This window comes from Neopsephotus bourkii, unplaced genomic scaffold (genome assembly GCF_033783945.1).
Source record: "Neopsephotus bourkii isolate Nb327-2 ecotype Australia unplaced genomic scaffold, CSIRO-AGI_Nbou_v1 NB_234, whole genome shotgun sequence".
NCBI lineage: Eukaryota > Metazoa > Chordata > Aves > Psittaciformes > Psittacidae > Neopsephotus > Neopsephotus bourkii.
This window is the reverse complement of record NW_026900744.1, coordinates 7,848,588-7,867,902: the sequence shown is the minus strand read 5'-3', so window position 1 is coordinate 7,867,902 and position 19,315 is coordinate 7,848,588. Positions and strand designations below refer to the sequence as shown.

General features: G+C 37.2%; 1 protein-coding gene across 1 annotated transcript in view; it reads right to left on the bottom strand.

Moving 5' to 3' along the window:
* The window catches only part of AK5 (adenylate kinase 5), a 90,819-nt gene that overhangs the window by 16,145 nt on the left and 55,359 nt on the right, over window positions 1-19,315 (bottom strand). Inside the window, exons 9-10 of the mRNA XM_061345122.1 lie at window positions 7,731-7,773; window positions 6,644-6,688 (exon numbers count right to left, since the gene is read on the bottom strand). Of these exons, the coding sequence (XP_061201106.1) occupies window positions 6,644-6,688; window positions 7,731-7,773 (88 nt within the window). The remainder of the gene's footprint in view (window positions 1-6,643; window positions 6,689-7,730; window positions 7,774-19,315) is intronic.

Here is a 19,315-nt window from a genome sequence, read left to right as displayed (position 1 = left end):
AAAATGCTGAGCTCCTTAAAGACAAAAAGACATAATTAAATTACATTTATGTGCTGAAAATGGTAATTTTTATGGCCACTGCTATTAATTTAGTGCCATTTGATGAGTAGCAAAGCATCCTACTGCTTGACAAATGTGTACGACCCACTTTACAAAATCTTGGTCTTTCGGATCAGTGAATGAGATGACAGTTCTTGCTTGGCCTGATATAAGAAAAGGCTGAATGCCCCCAGGAAATTCAGCATTGAGGGCCAAACACATACTCAGTGTTTACACCAAAACTAACTTACATGCCAGAAGTTAAAGTATTAATTAATGTCTTGTCTCCTTCTGAAGCCTATTATTTAATGTGACTGAAAAAGAGCTATTTAGGTGGGAAAGAACGTGAAAGTGCATTTTTTTTGGTACGGATTAGATAATTCCTTCCTGCTCAAAGTATGTACTTAGAGGGCTGCTACAAACCCAGCTTTAATAGCAAAATAGCCATGCAGTCATGAGGGTTAATATCAGTTTGTAGTGTTGCAAAACCTGTATTATGCTCTTTTAGAGGGTCTCCTTATTAACTCTATGTATTTTTCTAAAAAGAATAAGAAAAAATAATAATTTACTTGAATAAAGTTTATAAGGAACAACAGCTGCATAGAAGATATAACAAAAGCTAGCACAAAGATATTTTCAGTTAAAAAGGCCTCAGTGTAACTTGTTATGCTGTTTTTCAAACATAAAAAAACTTGAGGCATTGAAAAAGGTAGTGATGTTTCCCAGTGGCTCAATTGTTAGGAGGAGGAAAATATGTCCCCGCTTTTGTTGCGAAGGCGTAAGATTCTTTGAGAACATTGTCATTTTTTCTGCATGTTGTCATCTTTTACTCTGCCTATGCATATTCTTTGGGGAAAAAAAGATTGTGTTAACAGCCTGATTCATGGTAACTTGCTATTCAGATTAATTGTGTCGTCTTCTAACTTTCATATATGACATGAAGGAAGAGTTAAAGCCTAGAAAATGGCCAGAGGAATTACGAGTGTTCTGTGACCTGTAAGAGAAAGTAGAACTGCCACCAGTTCTTCAGTGTTAGCACACTTTTGTACTATGCTAGTATTACTAAGCACAGACCATATCGCTTAAAAATTAATTCCTTAATAAAAATAAGAAGTGCAAATTAAGAAATTGAGCACATTTTATCAGTCAGTGAGATTGTTCTTGGAAACCGAGTCCTTTGTGTATTCCTTTGTGCTTCCTTATACAAACAGTAAGCAAGTATCTGGAATCAGGGTACTAGACAGAGCACAGAAATTAAATGTGGTTCTGTATATTGCTTTTCTGTAGACATGGCTGGATTAAAAGATTTACACACTCTCTTAGAGCAGTTTTCCCTTCCATTATGTTGATTCAGCTGCCTGTGAAACTGTGTGAGGGAATCATCTGGCAAATAAGTTTCTGGCAGCACTGCTGACTGTACTGGTTACCTTTCCCTGTTTAATTACTGACTGTAGAAATGCTTCATAGAGAGCACCTCAAGAGGACAAGAAGAGTGGTCTCTGTGGGTAGGAAGAAATGACAACCACCCAAGCAGCACTTCTGAATGTTTCATTGCCTGCCTTTGATCAGTGAAAGATCTTGGTTTAAGAAATGGATACTCTTACACTTGTTCTCCCTCATGCCCAAATCTCCTAGAGACTATGACAGACGCAAGCCTAGGCATGTGATTCAAATGTATTGGTCCGGCCTGGAGCACCAAATCACAAGCAGATGAATTAATGATGCTAGAGGGACAGGAACAGATGAATTAGTGATGCTGGGCCTGCTGCTGTGAGTGAGCAAGGACAGGAACAAGCAGTATGAACAGTTCATGAACCAGTTTTTCTGACAGAAATATTAATAAAGCAAAAGTGTCATACAGACAGACTGAGATGTCTCTACTTGAAACTTGCCAAGTATTACAAGTTTATCATATACCAAAATGCCATGAACACTTGCATAAAAAGCCAGCAGCAGGATTTACAAGAGTCCCACCATTAATTTTAAAATGTTTCCAATTCTAGACCTTATTTTCATGATTAGCATCCCTGTATCATGGAAAAGTGCTTGCAGGGGAAACCTAGCTGCACAGTTGGCTGGAGCCTCAGAACTGAAATCAAAATAACCTCAGTCAAGTTATCTTTCATATTCAAGCTATGATTTTGGAGGACTTGATCAGTTCGGCAATTCTATCAATGCTACTTGGATTATTTATACACCTAAAAATACGCCTTAGCTTCAGAATATGGCCTTTGGAGGCTTCTCAGTAGCACCTCCTCTGCTGTTCATGTATGACTTTGGTCTGAGTGAAACCATATATGAATGATGCTATTATTTAAAAATAACAACAACAACAACAAAAAAAAAGCCCTCAGCATTTATTTTTCTTATTTCTGAAACATGATTTTAATCAGAAAACAAACTTGGTATATGTTGGCAGAGTGATGTGATGTCCTGGAACACCACTGTGTTTTCACCATTTTCTTGAGGGAAACGTGTTTATTTCATGGCAAGTCACAAAAAGCAGTCTTCATTAACTACTACTGCTATAGTTTGGACTGACTGAGTTTTTAGTTATCAGCACTGCTCATCCTGCGCCTATCTGATTTTAGAAGGAGCTGTAATACAGCAGTTGTACTGTAATTAGGCTGGAAGGGACCTCTTCTGGTAAAATGCCCTACTCAAAGCAGGGCTAAATTCCAAGTTAGATCAAGTCATTCAAGTTCTGGCATATCTTAGACAAATAGAGTTTTATGGTTTGTGATCTTTGGTGGGTTTTTTTTGTGGTTTGTTTAGTTTGGTTTGGGTGTTTTTTTGGGGGGGGGAGTGTGAGGGTTAGGTTGTTTTTTTTTTGATGCACAAGAAGCCAGTGGCTGCAGCTGATAATGTTTTACCTGTAGGTGTAGGTAACATCTTCCGAGTGTCAGCTAAAAGGCTGGTCTTATATTGAGTTTAAACCAGTTGGTTCATCAGCGAGAACAAGATTCTGCAGAGGAAATCAGTTTGGCTGACAGAGTTTTAAACACCATGTTTTAAGAGTAAGTGAGGAGCTTCTCTCTGGTCCAAAGTGCAGAAAGATTCCTGAAAATTTTCTGCTTCACTTTCAGCCTCCACCAAAGCCAAACGTGGTTGGCTTGAAATACTCCTGTAGAGGATAGGGAGAGGTAGTGCTTCCAGTAATTTTGTTAGTTATGACAGTTTTCTGGATGTGATATACAGTATTGCATTAGTTAAGAATGACGAACTCATATATTGTTCATTGTGGTTAAGATTTTATGTTTTGCGTTGCTCTGATGAAAAAGGCTTTTTTGGTTGGTATTTTTCTTGTTTTATTATTGTTAGTTTTGTGTCTTTTCTTTCTTTTGTGACTGACAGTAATTACATAAGTTTTGAATATTAGCACATCCCACAAATTTCTCCTGTTTATTTTCTATCATGAATTTTACTTTTCAGGCTGAATTTAACTTGTTTTTGCCTCTTTTATTACTGTGCTGCTATTTTCCATATTTTTGAGTTGCTGTTTCTATGTCTTTGCTTTGCTGTCTGGATAAAACATTGATATTGTTGCTTAATTAATCCAAGTTGGCTGTTCTTCCAATTCCTACATTAGTTCTAATGTAAAACTTTGCTAATTAATAATAATTATTTATTTTTTTCCCCTCTCCATTTTTGGACAATTTTAAAGAGAAATCAATGGGGGAAGGAAATTGTCTGCTCCCCCCCCCCCTTTTTGTCTTATAAACAGTATCTCAGTTTGCCAGCTCTGGCAGATGGTATGTGTATTTCAATTAGCCTGTAAACTACTTGAAATGCACATCTTTAGAACTCTAGTTTTAAAACAACTTTATAAGCATCTTAGTATTTCCTCATGAATACATCTAGGTAATGAGTAAACATTCCTAATAACTCCCAAGACAGTTTTTTCCCATTAAGTACCTACAGCAACATGCTTCAACTCATCTTCTCTGCTGTCTTTTTAGTCAAGGTATGGTGGGCTGATCATTACTAGTGCTGTCCAGTGCAATGGAGTACTGACCCGCTGAGAATTTGTGGTGCCTCTTCTTTCCCCCTCGCTCCCCTCATGAATGACAGTTGTGCTGTTTTCTTTTGAGGCTTCTTCAAAGTTTTCTTTTGTCCCTATACAGTTCACAGGGATCAGACTTCAGCTCGACTGACATGTAAGAAAGACAACTTTATGCTTAGGCACATAGAATTCAGTTGCCTCCTGTGTATTATATTAAACCTGGAGAGCATTGTGCATGTGCATGTGATTCAGGCAGACTGACCTGCCTGAAAAGGCCACAAGAGCTTGTGGCCACTCCAACCTAGCACCAGTAAGAAATCTGTCTCTGGGAAATACCATTTATCCTCACTGCCTAGATGGAGTTACATCAAGATTTTTCAGTCAAATGAACAACCACAAAGATCTCATGATGGTAAAAAAAATTCCAGGATAAAAATATACACCCTTACTGTTCAGATCAGACTTCACGAAGCTTTTTTCAGAGGTGGGAGGATGGGGGTGGGGATGGGAGTATTTTGGGAAAAAGTATAAATCATTCTGCATAATTTGTGGAAAAGTAACCTGTCACACTTTTCATCATAACATTTTCAACAAACAAAACTTAGAATTTTGATTAAGCACCATTTTCCTTTGTTCCTAGAAAGCATTTACTAGAAAGTTTGGGGTAGATTTAAGAGCAGGAATAAGAGGAAAAAGTATGTTTTCCAGTTTCACCTGGAAGATGGCCTATAAAAAAATTATAAATGAAAACTAAAACCCACTCTTTGAGAATGAAAAAGCAGTCCAGAGATAAATGAAAAATAGCCTTACCACGGACAATTTCAGAGACAAAAGTCCTTGAGTGTCTTCACTTTTTTTTTTTTAAATCTGTGTTTGTACAAGCCCGAGCATAATTTTCCAATAAGATATGTGAGGCAGAGAGAATGAGAATTTGACACTGTGGTGAACAGCAGGAAGATGTACTTCAGTAAGCATGGAATTAGAATTTGCTTAAAGGCTGAAAATTGTATTATGCATCTTTCCCTTAAGAAAAGTCTCCAACAAGCTCTTCAGGAATCTAGTTTTACTTTTCCAGACACATCCACCATTGGTTTTGAAGAAATTGAGTCAACTTGTATTTGGTTTAATATAGGGTAAGGTGAAAGTGCAACACATGAATACACTATCTCTTCACAGAATCCTTTAGGTTGCAAGGAACCTCTTGTGATCATCTAGTCCAGCAACTCTGTTATATCAGGGTCAGCTAGAGCAAGTTGTTCAGGACTGTGGCCAGGTGGGTTTGAAACATCTCTAGGGATGGAGACTCAACAGTCTCAGGGCAACCTGTTCCAGTGTTTGACCACCCTCACCATGGTCACATGGAATTTCATGTATTTTGAGTTGTCCCCATTTTTTCTTCTCTTGTAACTGGGCACTACTGAGAAGATTCTGACTCCCTCATCTTCCCTCCCATCAGGTATTTATACATATAGGTAAGATCCCTTGGAGCCTTCATTTCACCAGGTTGAAAAGTCCCAGCACTATCACCCTCTTCTCATCTGAAAAATGCTCCTTTCCCTCAAATATCTTTGTGGTCCTGCATCAGACTTGCTCCAGTAAGTCATTATCTTTCTTGTACTGGGGAGCCCAGAATGGACCCATACTTCAGATGCAGCCTTGCCAGTGTTCAATAAAGAACACCTGTCTCAATCTGCTGGTATTGGAATGTTCTTTTGGTACCTGTTGGATTCTGAATAAAACTTCCATTCATTTATGACTATTTTCAGATGTCACTTTTTTTTTTTTTCCCCTCTTAGGAAAAAGAATGCACAATGTGACTTACTTTTATGTAAAATTCCCCATGTTTAGGCATCTCTCCTTAAACAGTTTCCTTGTAAAACAGTTCTGAAAAACACTGCTTGATACAAAAGCTATTACTCTTTCCAAGTAATTAGCAGTAAGCTTTAAGCTGAAACTTGTAAATACTCTGGTTATAATTTGTTTTAAAAGGCTGTTTAAAAATTCCGCTAATTACATAGTCTCATTTATAGATCAGCATCAACTTAGTGCTTTTTCTCTGTGGACTTTCAGGAAGCAATATAAACCTTGAACCTGTAAAGCATCAGTGCGTGCTAAGTATCATTCATGGCAATGAGTCCATTGATTGTTTAACAGTATGTTGAGCAGTTGCAGAATGGAAACCTGTAACAGTTGTTTCACAAATGAATAGGTGAAAAGACCTGATTTTTTTTTTTCTTTTTTTCCACCTAACCCTCAAAATTCTGAGTTATAAATCCAATCTAGTAATGTTTTTACTAATGCTAGTGTGGCATCTTTGCGGCTACACAACACTAATGTAAGAACTATAAGATCATTTTGAATATGTTCACACTTCAGCAGCCAACCTGCTCCGAGCTTTACACAACTGTTGTTAGCATGGTCAGACCGAGGATAAGAACATGATATTAAATCTTAACTCCCTTTCAAAAGACTAATCCACCATTGCAGTGTAAATATTCTTAACCAAACTATTCTGCCAAACTTTAAAATAAATCATATACTTGGAGGTAAATAACTTGGGGATTTTCAAATGTAGAAGTTGAAGTAAGGAATCCTACTTACCGATAACAAAAATTATGTTTGATTTCCTCAGGTCTTCTGAAAAGTCTAGAATGAAAAGAAAATTTATTTATTTGGCAAGAGCTACTGATTTTTGATTAGATACTTTCCATACACACTGAATTGTGTAACACTTGAGGTGATCTGATTTTACCAGAGTTACTTTTTGTTATAAGGCTCTACATTCCAAAAGGAGCTATTATCCACAAGCCTATTTATCTCCCAGTTTCATAGTTCTCACTGCAGATATGATAAAAATATTGTACCTGCAAATCAGATCCTGCACATGCAAGGAGAGAAGCTGATGCATCTTGATGTAATAACCTGCCTCCTTAGCCATTGAGATTTTCTCTGTTATTACATTATAATTGCTACAGAAGTTTGTCCACACCCCACTGAGATTGCACTATGTCTAAGATGCAGTCTTAAACTCCCTTGAGCCTCAGATTCAGCCAAATGACAGTAATCTTAACTGAAATCTAAGTATTACTGTCATTTGATCACCCAAACTACTGTATGTGCTACAGCTTCACCTTTTACTGAAATTGTGGTTTTAAAAAAATCAGTTCCTTCCAGTCTGAGTCCCAGTCGTTAGCCTGATTATACCAGTAGAGATCTGGCATCGTCTGAGCTTGCTGGGATTATATTGTCTTTGACTAAATCCCTTACAAGACACATTAATTTACCACATACAAATTGTTTTTCATAACGTGATGTGTACATCTCTTATTACATAATACCATTATCCATAAAAGGTTTTGATTAATCCTTTCATTCCTCTCAGACTCTTAGCATCTCATACTTTCCAACAAGCTTTTAATAAGTTCCAATTTCTGAAAACACCTATGAGAGCTGATGTGATTAACAAGAATATTTTTAATAACTTTGGATCCACTGGCCTAAAGAGTGTAGAAATGTCTTTTGCAAGATTTAATTTGCATTCAAAGAGAATTTATGTAAAAAAATCCTTTGAGACCTAACTTTCACAATATAAATACCTGAATTCACTTTATCTTGTAACTATTTAAATACAAGGGGAAATCAAAGTTTTCAGAACCAAATAACAAGTGACATTGAACAAGAAACTTACCTCCTGTGCTCTCATAACCGAAAAAACTTGATTGATCCTCCTCCTGTTAATTAACAATTGACAAATTGAAATGGACATTCTGCATAATTCACATTTCTTCTTTATCTGATTATCTTTATACCTCAATATCTTCTCCATATTTTAACCTCTCAGTTTTAATCTATGTTGAGATATGGTTAACAATGTCACTGTTGGTACGGTTTCAGTTGGTAGTACATGAGCTCAGAGAACCCAAGATAACTTGAGATGTTTACCTGGCCATGCTGTTTTTGCAGAGATTAGCTTTTTCAGTGCCTAACTGCACAATTCCAGCACACTATATAAGCAATCAGTGTGCATGCTGGATTGCCTCTGAAGTAAATATGGTACAATAAGCTGTTAGTAGTGGAAAGGCAATACTCGAGTAAGTTCTAGAAGTGAACTGCAATATAGAGATGAAATTAAGACTTTGCTCTAAACCAACTTGAATGTGTTTACCTTTGGAATGCTACACAAGCTGCAAGCTGTTGAACTACAAAGAGGGATTACACCAGGGAAATGTAGAACTTGGTTTGTTTTGGTTTTTTTTTTAATCCTGATGTTTGGCCACCTAGAATTATTTTGTCACATGCTATATAGTACAACCAATGAGGAATTACAAATACTGGCCAGCAAGAGTGTCCGAGTGGAAGTTCTTTGTTGTTGTTATAAATCAGAATTACATATACGCTGGACATAGTCTAGGCTCTGGAGTGTCAATATACTCGCGCTATTAATGCTTTAATCTAGTCTACAAAATATCAATAATAGCATTGGCAGTAACATCCTTGTATTACGTCAACGTTGCACAATATCAGCATGGAATACATTATGTTAGTGCTCTCAAAATAGCACGGGGTTATGAAGCTGTAGTTTCCTACAGTTTTGCTTCAGTGTGCTGTCAGAAATAGCCGCTGCTAGAAGTTTGTATAGCTGCATGAACAGATGAAGTGAAATGAACAACATGGTGAATAGAATGGGTGAACTGCTGGTCACTGTCATTTGCAACCCTTGCAGGTTTCTCCTTGTGTTCACATTACCACTGAAACATAAGTACTCTTCATTAGGCTGAAGTATCATTACATTGGCTACACAGAACATTTTCATTTTTTGAATCACAGTAATTCTCAGCCTATTACACTGCAGCAGAACTGCCATCTTAAATATAAAAAAAGGGGAGGGGGGAGAGGGGGCAAAACTGAAAAAGCAGCTGGATCCACTAAGTTTGCAGGAGAGTATTTCAGGGGGAAAAAAAACAACCCAACACTTTCAGATGAGAAATTAATCTTTTTCCTACCATTCAAGGGACAGTATTATCCCTACCTTTTTCTTTGATGTAGTAATACAGTAAAATATTTGACCCCGCAAAGAATATATTACATATAAAAGCCCTGGGTTTAGATTCAGTCACTTACCATGACTTTGAAGGTTTACAGGTCAAAATCATTGTAGGCACAGGGTTTCTTTAAAAATGAAGATCACAGTCCTAAGTTTATAGTCAAGTGAAAGAGGCATTACTACTTTTAAGTACTGCTCTTTGTTCTCCCTTGTAATTGCAGAATAAAACTGCCTCTGTAACCCTGGTGGGCTGTAGGTAATAATAAAGGTCAGTTTAAGTCAGGAACAGCTCTAAGTTTTTAGAGCTGAAATATGTAAAACTAGAGACAGAACTGAAGCTAAATAGGCTATCAGCTGCCTTTTTTTTTTGACCAACCACATCTGCTTTAATAGAACAACAGGTTAATTGACCAACAAGCCATGCTCACATAAGGAACAAGTGCTATGAAAAGCCATTTAAGTGAATTCTAATTGCAACATAAAAGCAGTAAGTGTGAAAGTGACATTGATGAGAACCCAGAACATCAAAATAATGACTTCTGTTTCTGTCTGTAACTGCTCATTTTTCAGGTGCAGAAATAGTTTTCAAAAGAACTGCATTTTTGTTTTCCGCTTCCCCCCCTGAAGGACACCTGTTTCATAATTCCGTAAGACAGCTCAGTGCAGAGCTTGGTGTAAGTGGGACCATCACCCCTGGTGAACTTCCCTGGCTAAAAATAAACCCCCCTGTATTTCAAAAAATAAGTTATTCCATAAAAACAGTTTCTCAGACAGAACTGAAGAGCACCCAGCAGGGGTGTAAAGAGGACCTGAAAGCCTGGTCTCTAGGAGAGATGTAAGAAAAGTCAGGAGTGACAAATTAGAACAGTTGGGCTACAATTAATTTGGCTTTGATGACAAGCTATTCCTACCCAGGGTTTGCTATTCTATGCTAAACTAACTTAGAACCATTTCCTTTCACCCCTTTCCTCCCAGTTTCCTCAAAAGTACACCAGTTTTTCTGCTGATCTAGGTGAGAAGCTAGATCTGCTGTTTGGTTTGCAGTCCCTTGTAAAGAGCAGCAGAGACTGTTCTTCTGGTTAATGCCAGTCTCCTCTTATTTATATTTCACAATACCTATTTCTTATTGTGTCTTTCTAGCAAGTGGGTCTCTAGACTGTGAATGGCTTAACCTTTATCAGCCTGAAAGTACTGTGCTGCCTGTTTACCAAAGTGCTTCAGAAAATAACTGATGGATTTAGCAAGTGATCATATAAGGAAAAAAACTCCCACATAAGGAACAAGTCCAACCAATTACTAGATTCCTAATAGTATTATACACCACGTTGCCATGAGGAATACAGTGATTTAGGAGCAGAACAGTCTCTGTGCTCTTGTTATAGCTATTTCCATTTAGTTGAAAACAAGGTGAGGAAGACTATAATTTTGCACGTAATGAGCTTTGAAGAATAGTGGGTAGTCTGTAATTTCAGATGCCTTCAGAGCCAGGTTATAGCTATAATTATTATCTGGAAACATATCAGTTAGTGGGGTATAGGTGTGTAACTGCTTAAACACTATCAATAGTAAACTCATTGTTAAATAGATAAGTTTTCTACCTATAAAGAATCTCTCATCCGAAATTTTCCTTCAGAGTTGGAAAATGCAAGCTTCCGACTGTATTCTAACCTTTTGTTGTTTAGCTCATTAATAATAAATATCTGACTAGTAGTATGTGCTTCATAGGTTAATGAGTTTAAGTTACTGCCTGTCTTTGCTGGGTGTGACTTAATTTCCATAATCAAGAAATATGGCAGCAAGTCACTACAAATAATAAGGAAATGATACAGAATTCTCCAGGTCATTGAGTATTGCTACTCATGAATTAGGACCCTTAAGTCATACTGCTTTCAAGAAAGCAATAAAATATGGTTGTTTTTTTTTTTTCTAATGATGGGACATTTCTTCATTAGGATTTAACATTTGTAAATGTTTGTTACCTGATGGAATGAGAAAGCTTTTCTGTTACACATTAATAAACTCTGCTCCAGCCCTTGATGGTTTTTTTTTCTATTTTTGTAACATGGAATAAAAAGTTCTCTCTTATCACCTTTTAGTTGCTTGAATGTCTCTCAAAAAATAGTGGTGAAAAGTGCCTGATACATTTTATTCAGATTTCTAACACATATGACAAGAGTTCCTCCTAGAAATTTACTGAAGAGGATAAATAGTCATGGATTAAGGAGCAAAGAGGCAGTCCAGCAAGACTGAATTTAAAATACAACATGATTGTTGCCTAAGCTTATACTCAGTTTTCAAGATTGAATTAAGGGATGTAAACACTCAAAGGAAAATCTTAGGCACAAATTACTTAAGCAAATAAAAATTACGTGTTTATCTGCCTAAAAATATTTGTTGACAGTTGAACTGAATGCATAAGCATTAAATAAAAGTCAAGCCAGCAGCACAGACAAATGTAAGTTTAAGACTGACATAATGTATACAGCAAGATCTATGTAGTTTAATCATGGTGACCTCATCAGCATCCCTTTGGAGATGCAGGTATCTAACCACAAACTTCTCAGCACACTGTAGTTATGTAATTCTCCCTTTGCTTTTGTCAGGTATACAGAACGCTTGTGCTTCTCCAGCATTTTATTTCTTCAAAGAACACTCAAGTTCCACATATATCTTCCCTGTAGTTTCTTCGGGAGTACAGGCAAGGGTGTGATTTCCATTCTAGCAAAGATATTAGGTCAGACTTGACAATGTAAACACAGTTGTATATGGAAACAGAACTAAGTTTAGGACTTACATTTCCACCTTCTCCTCTTTAGCCTGTAGAATATTTACTTTGAAATCTTTGTGCTAGTAAAGTAATATTTAATGAGATTTCAAATGTTTACAGATGATGCTTCTACATCTAGTAGCCTTAAAATCAACTTTAGCTCTCAATGATATAAAATCTTTCACTGACTGAGACTAGTTCAGGAAATCAGAAAGCAGTACAAGATGTCTGAGCGCCATCTGCATATACAGTTTGTATGCTCCAGCACAGTCCGGTCTGCCACAGTCTGTGCAGTTTTAGAGTTTGACATGTGTTTGCAACTGCAGTTATTAGGCATCCACCTAATCACAGAGGATGGTATTTCAGATTAGATGTATGCAGCCTCTATTTACAAAAACATAGTTATCACTGAGTGGGGTCCTTGCATATATTACAAAACATAAAGACCCTGAATAAGATTTAGCTAGTCAAAGCTAAGCATTGAAAGAATTGGGGTTAGTCAGAACTCAGCAGTCTCTTAAATGCCTGTAAGTACTCATGTTTTGTTTTTATGAGATATGCTGGGTTAGCTGCAGGTTTTATGTATGGGCAGTGGTCCCTGGGAATGGGGTTTATGAGCCATACAGTTGTTTGCCGTTAAATTTGATTCATGATTCAAATCAGTTTTTGAGGCTGGGCTGCTTTATGCAAGTATGAGTTAAAATTATGTCTCTGGAAAGCACAGGTGGCTGTGCTTTGATCTCCTCTGGTCCAGAGCTAATGAATATGTCTAAATGAGATAGGGTACAGTATGAATGCATTCAGGCTTCAAGGTTTTTATTTCCCTGCAAGGTGTACCTTCTTATACTGCTCAGCAGAATGGAGTTATTTATGTCAAAAGGGCTAATAGTAATTAAGATAAGAGAACAGTGCTAAGTCACTTGAGGTGATTTTTGTTTGTAGTACATACCACTAGAAAGTGCAAAAAAGCCTAGTGTTTGTAATAGCATCTTCAAGATGCTGACAGATTATTAGATTGTTATGATTCCCTTTAATTTCTGGGTTTCTAGCAAAGACAAGAATCTCTATGCCATTATTCTTTTAAAAGAAACGTTATTATCAGTTCTGAAGATAGAACAGATCTCTACCTATATGAAGGTAGAAATTAACTTGGTTTTAACACTTGTCAAAAGCTAAGTTTTAATTACCTGACTTTTAAAGATATGAAAGATTTATTTTCTGATTTTTCATTCATTTCAATTTGGTCTTTGATAGCATAAAGAATAATAGAATGATTATCAGGTTTTTAGAGAGGGGAAAAATCACAGTCTGTTTGCTATACTGTGTGGGCACGGGTCTTTAACTTCTGTAGTTTGGTTTTGGGTTGTTGTTTGGTTTTTTTGGTTTGGGTTGTTTTTGTTTTTTTTTTTCCTCCACAAAAATTACACATGATTATTAAGCATGCAAATGAAAGCAAAATTTCTTTGATTTCATACTGATTTCCAGACCATGGCAAACTGAATAAGATTTCAAAGAAATTAACTTTGAACGGCAAACTTACCAACCAAGGTATGCAATAAGAACACCACTCCCAGCAAAGTAGGAGCATGCTGCATGATCAGAGAAGCATAAGAGTGTTCTGGTAAACCAAACAGTTCATCTTAGGCTCAAAAGGCTGGACTTGAGGGGACAACATTGATCTGACTAGAAGAAAAATTGGAGCTTGAGATTTAAATAGCTTTGTGTTTTGAAGAAACTTGAGAGACTTGACACCCATATTATCTGTGCATAGTTATTATCTATTGCTCATTTTAAAGTACTTGTCACATACTGTGTTCAGTAGATCTGTGCCTACAAATTCTACTTTTCAGTAGATTTGTGCCTACAAATTCTTCCCAGAATTTATCACTACTTTTCTTTCAGCATTATTTGTTTTTGGAGATCACCATCACTCCTTAAATGATTCTAGTCTATGTGGAGTATTAATGTTCCCCCCCAGGGGCTTTTTGATCCATCAAGCCACTGCAACAGGTAAGTGTAGCAGGATACCTTCCAGTGCATTTGATCCACAAACTTGGTGCTGTTGAGCTCCTTTTCTTAGGTGATCCTAATGAATGGATCTCTCAAATCACCATTAGCACTGTGTATGCAGAGTCTCTCTGACCTCTCAGGGCAGTGTTCTCTGCCCTGAACTGTAACATTGCCTTCTGAGAGCTGGAATTCAGTGGTTTGGATTTGTTTTCTTTTTTTTTTTGCTTATTTGTGGTTTTTTGTTTGTTTTGTTTTTACCTTTGGATGAAAAGGCCAGTCTCAATTCAATTTACAAAAAGAAAGAAGAAAAACACCTCAGCACAGAGAAGGGCAAGGATAGAGTGTTGTAAAAATAAGACCAGCATGTGGTCTCAGATCCTGTGATTTGCTGCTATTAAGATGAAAATCGACAGCTGTGCTCAAATTTTACCTCTCAGAGACTTTCTCTGCTTAATGTTTGACCAAACATATTCTAGGCTTACTGAAATGCCTATTTATGTTTTATTACATAGTTTTATAACTTCCATGGTATTTATAAAGCACTTCTCTGTTAAGAAGGAATTTAACTATGGGACTAAACAGTCCACTGATCTTAGATGCACTACTGTGAAGGAATTCTAAAACTAGGCCACTCCTTATGACTGGAATTTAAGCCCAACTTGACTAAAATTGACTGCAAAATCACAGGATACATAAGGAGTAAGACGACACCAAGCAGGAAACATATGGCTTTCTAAAAATACATAAAGGTTTATTTTTTTCCCTTTTTTTTCTTTCCCCAAAGTGTTTCCAATGTAGCCAGGGAAGCCACACTTCTGCTTCAATACAATACATGTAAGTTTAAAGAGCAATTTTCTATCCCATATAGTAAAGTAGCATCCTTGCAATCATTGCAGTTTAATATGTAAATGTAAAAATCTATGGTATGTACTTTTACAGTGATTAAGAAACATAAATACATTTTATAAAAAGCTGTTTCTTCAGTGCTTTAAAATACAGGATTTTTTTTTGTTACAAACAACTTAAAGGAAGGGCTTTGGTAACTGTTTAAGGGGTGCTGGGCTATGTGAACAGAACCTGTCCACAGCCCTGAGTAGCTGTTAGTAGTCTAAGTCTAGGAGGTGGAGGGATTTAAAATACGTGCTTGCGTTTATCAGCTTTAGATGTAATTTGATGTGTTCTGATGTGGATCCTATTTACATCAGTTGTGTGGGATGCTTGATACTCCCCAAGAACTCTGCAGGTTCCCTGGGCTGTAAAGCTAGACATGTAAAATGCAGAACTCCAATTTAGCTGTAACGGTATATTTTGTGCATGAAAGGATAAAGGCTCAGTTTGCCAGCAAAGGGGCAAACTGGTGTGAGAGAAGGAGGTACACTATCCTAGTGCTATTGCCTAGAAATAGGAGGGTAACATACTGTAAACTCTAACACTTTTGTTCTATAGACACCTTCCACTGCCCATCACAGGTGCAGGTAGCAACTTTTGGTCCAGAATCTGAAAGGAAATGGGCAATACCAAGACTTCAACTAAACTGGCAGTTCAGTCGTCACTAATATATGTATCACCAGAAAGTAAATCCAAATTATGTCTGTGAAAGGAGGAGCAAACAACTGTTGCTGACATTCCAACGAAAAAAATGCAGATTGAGTCTACAGCAATTTTCTTGCCCATTTCACCACATTTTCACACATGGGGGAAAAGAGAGTGCTAGGCTTTCTTTTGCATGCCTTTACTACAGTGTACAATGGTGACTTTTAAATAGAAAAATAATTCTTCAAGCTTACAAAAGGATATAGACGCACCAAATCACACTTGGCTTGAGCTTATTAAGGGAGCACTTTGTAACAGGCAAACTGTAGTACTTTGTTTCTAGTGCTGATTTTTTTAAGCATTTAATAGGATAGTTTCCATGACAACTTGAACTGAGCAGATTGTTCACTGACTTCAGTACATTCCTCTTAAACATCTTTTCTCTGTAGGTAGGCCTGCCTCTCCAGCTCTTTCATTTCTTTGGGCACTTATTCATTATCTCCTTTTGCAGATATCCTTAAGCTAGATTGGACTCCACCTTTCTGTGCTCTTTAACAAAAACAAAGTGTTGAGGAATCAGAGTTTCACCTACAGTCTGTTTTCTTTTCTATCACATACTCCTGTTTCAATCCATTACCCTGTAGTACCAGAATGTGTTATTCAAACTGATTCTGCTGCCTATCAGGGAAAGAGAAATGGACACTGCAGAAATGTATCACAGTATCACAGTATGTTAGAGATTGGAAGGGACCTCAAAAGATCATCTAGTCCAATCCCCCTGCTGGAGCAGGAACACCTAGATAAGGTTACACAGGAACGTGTCCAGGCGGGTTTTGAATGTCTCCAAAGAAGGAGATTCCACAACCTCCCTGGGCAGCCTGTTCCAGTGTTCCGTCACCCTCACTGAGAAGAAGTTTCTTCTCAGGTTTAAGTGGAACCTCTTGTGCTCCAATTTGTACCCATTACCCCTTGTCCTTTCATTGTTTGCCACTAAGAAGAGCCTGGCTCCATCCTCGTGACACTCCCCCTTTATATATTTATATACACTAATAATGTGCAGCATTAAAAGCCAAAATGGCTTCTGGATACTCCTGGTCATTTTACTAAGATCTGTAATGACTAATGCTGCACACATATATGAATAAAACCGTTGTTATACCATAAGTTCCTTACGTTTGTATGTAAAGAGAAAGCATGTGATTAATACAGTACATTCTAGATCTGACCCCTTAAATATTTTAATCCATTTCAAAGCTTTAGAAGTTGCAATGAAAGTTTACTCTTGGAGATGTGCAGTTTGTTCTTTGTCATATTGTAATGATAGAATCGTAGAATAGCTAGGTTTGGAAGAGACCTTAACGATCATCTTGTTCCAACCTCCCTGCTATGGGCAGTGACACCTTACACTAAACCATGTCACCCAAGGCCCTGTCCAACCTAGCCTTGAACACTTCCAGGGGTGGGGTAGCCACAGTAAAGAACTTCTTCCTAATATCTAATCTAAATCTACCCTCTTTTAGTTTAAAGCCATTACCACTTGTAATGCCAACCCCTGGATGACTTTGAAGAGTTAAAAAAAATTACTTGGATTGAATTTTGATGTAAAGAAAATTGAGTCAAAACATTGACATGAAACGTAATAAATGGAGGAAAATGGCCTTTGGATTAATCCACAGAGCTTTCATTAAATGAGGCTTTCAATTTGCTGTTGCCCATCAGTTTTAGGAATATTTGTGGTTTGCTTCTTCATTGAAAAGGGCTTTCGGGGCCTTTTCATTATCTCTCTTCAATATTTAAGTTTAAAGCTATGATAATCAGGCCAGAAATGTTGTTATAATCTTGGTAGAAATGGAGTCTGTTTTTCATCAGTTCACTTAAAGCTTTCCTCCTGCTTCCCTAAAGCCTGGATTTGTATGTGCTCTGGGTGGGAAACGACAGCAAGCTGTAAGAAGAATTGTCACTACATGGCAACAACTTTTAATCAAGAGCTTGTTTCCTCTTTTTAGAATGAGAGTAACTCTCTTTGAGGTTTTTTTTTCCTCCACTACTTTTTGGTTTTGTTTGTTGCTTTTCAAGTGAGCTGTCACATTTTCTAATTATAAAACATTCTGCACTTGCAGCAAAGATTGGGTTATGCAATTTTCTTAATTCAATAGATCGCTTGTCACTGCTGAGCAGAAAACCTTTTGTTATCTTTGAGTCTTTTTCACATCTATTTTTCCTAGGTCTTTGACATACTTAGGGGGGTGAATAGGGGAAAAGAATCATGAAATAGTTTGGGTTGGAAGGGACCTTCAAAGGTCATCTAATCCCACACCCCACGATGAGTGGAACATCTTGAACTAGATCAGGTAGCCCGATACCATGTCCAGCCTGGATGTCTCCAGCGATGGCGCATTCACCACCTCTCTGGGCAACCTGTGCCAGTGTTTTATCTCCCTCATTATAAAAATCTTCTCTTCCACATCCAGCCTGAATCTCCCCTCTTTTAGTTTGAAACCATTACCAGCAATCTCTCTTTTGCATACACCATTGCATTTACTCAGTGCAGTCTTGACACTGGAAGGACCTGGAAATGCCTCGGTTATGACCTGGTAACTTACTCTGAGGCCCAAAAATGTGTTTCAGTGTTTTGTAGATGTGAAATATTCCCCTTTTCCCCAATATTAAAAGAGGCTAAATATATTTCTAAGGTTTTTACTTGAAGTATACCTGATTTTCATGTTTTCCAAATTTTAAATTACTGATTCTAAAAGCACTTGTTTAGGAGTGGATTCACTCCACAATCATCCTCAAATTGGTCTAAGTATTCCTCAGATTAGTTAAGGTTGTCTTGAAAACCTTGTATTCACAAGAAAATAACTGGATGCTCTTTTTTTTCTGGAACTCTGATAGGATTTACTGATGCCAATTTTTCACTACTCCTTGAATGCACTTTGGCCTGAATGCACTTGAAATAAGCCAAATGGTGTGCTTCTAATTAAAAATCCAAGTGTTAAAGATAAAGCTTGTCTGATCTCTGGAAACAAGTGGCGTTATATTCCCAGCCGCTCTGGCAAAGTTAGGAAATTGAATAGCAGGTATAAATGAACCAAGTGACCAGTGTATCACACTTGAGAGCATTCCAGCAGCAAAAGAATCCTTATTAAACCAGATACTAGTCACAACAGTGAGTTCTGCAAATTGAGAATATTCTATAAAGCTCCTTAGAAGACATGCTATTGCACCCAAAAATAAGTGGCCTAAAATATATTCCTGATACCTTAATATGGGTGAAAATATCTGAACATAGTTTTTATGTTTTTCAATCAAATTGTGAATATAGTAATCATTACCGCAGAAGAAGCTATATGGATTGCTACCATGTGAAACTGTCTAGTTCTTCCACAAGGCCCACTGAAAGAGTATGTCTGCTTTTATTTTTATTTTTTGGCTGAGTATCTTTTGGGCAGTCATTCTAAAAACCTAGATTATTCCTTCTGTAATATAGGATCTCATAGCTACAGACCTGAGAGAACCGAAAATAGTTACTAGTGATTTGGAGAAATAAATAGTTTTTCTTCAAAAAAGAAAAAAAGTCGGTATTTCCCACCTGCCTTCCAGTGCTGTAGGGACTTAGTGATTGCAAGTGTTCTAGTCCTACAAACATCCATGCACAGCCAGTAGGAAACAATCAGCTTGCTTTTAATTTAGTTATATTAATTTAATTGCATGTTCATTTATAAAATGTACAATACAAAGCTCAAGCTTTTTCTGAGTTGTTTTTAATTCAATTTCCTATACCTTGTCCTCCAGAAAAGCCAGATCTTAGTCTGCATTAGTGTTGCTTTGCACTGGTTCAGCAACAGGTACCAAGTGTTTCTTGAAGTACTTTGCTGTATTTTAGAGCACTCCTAGACGCTGATAACTTCATTGGTAG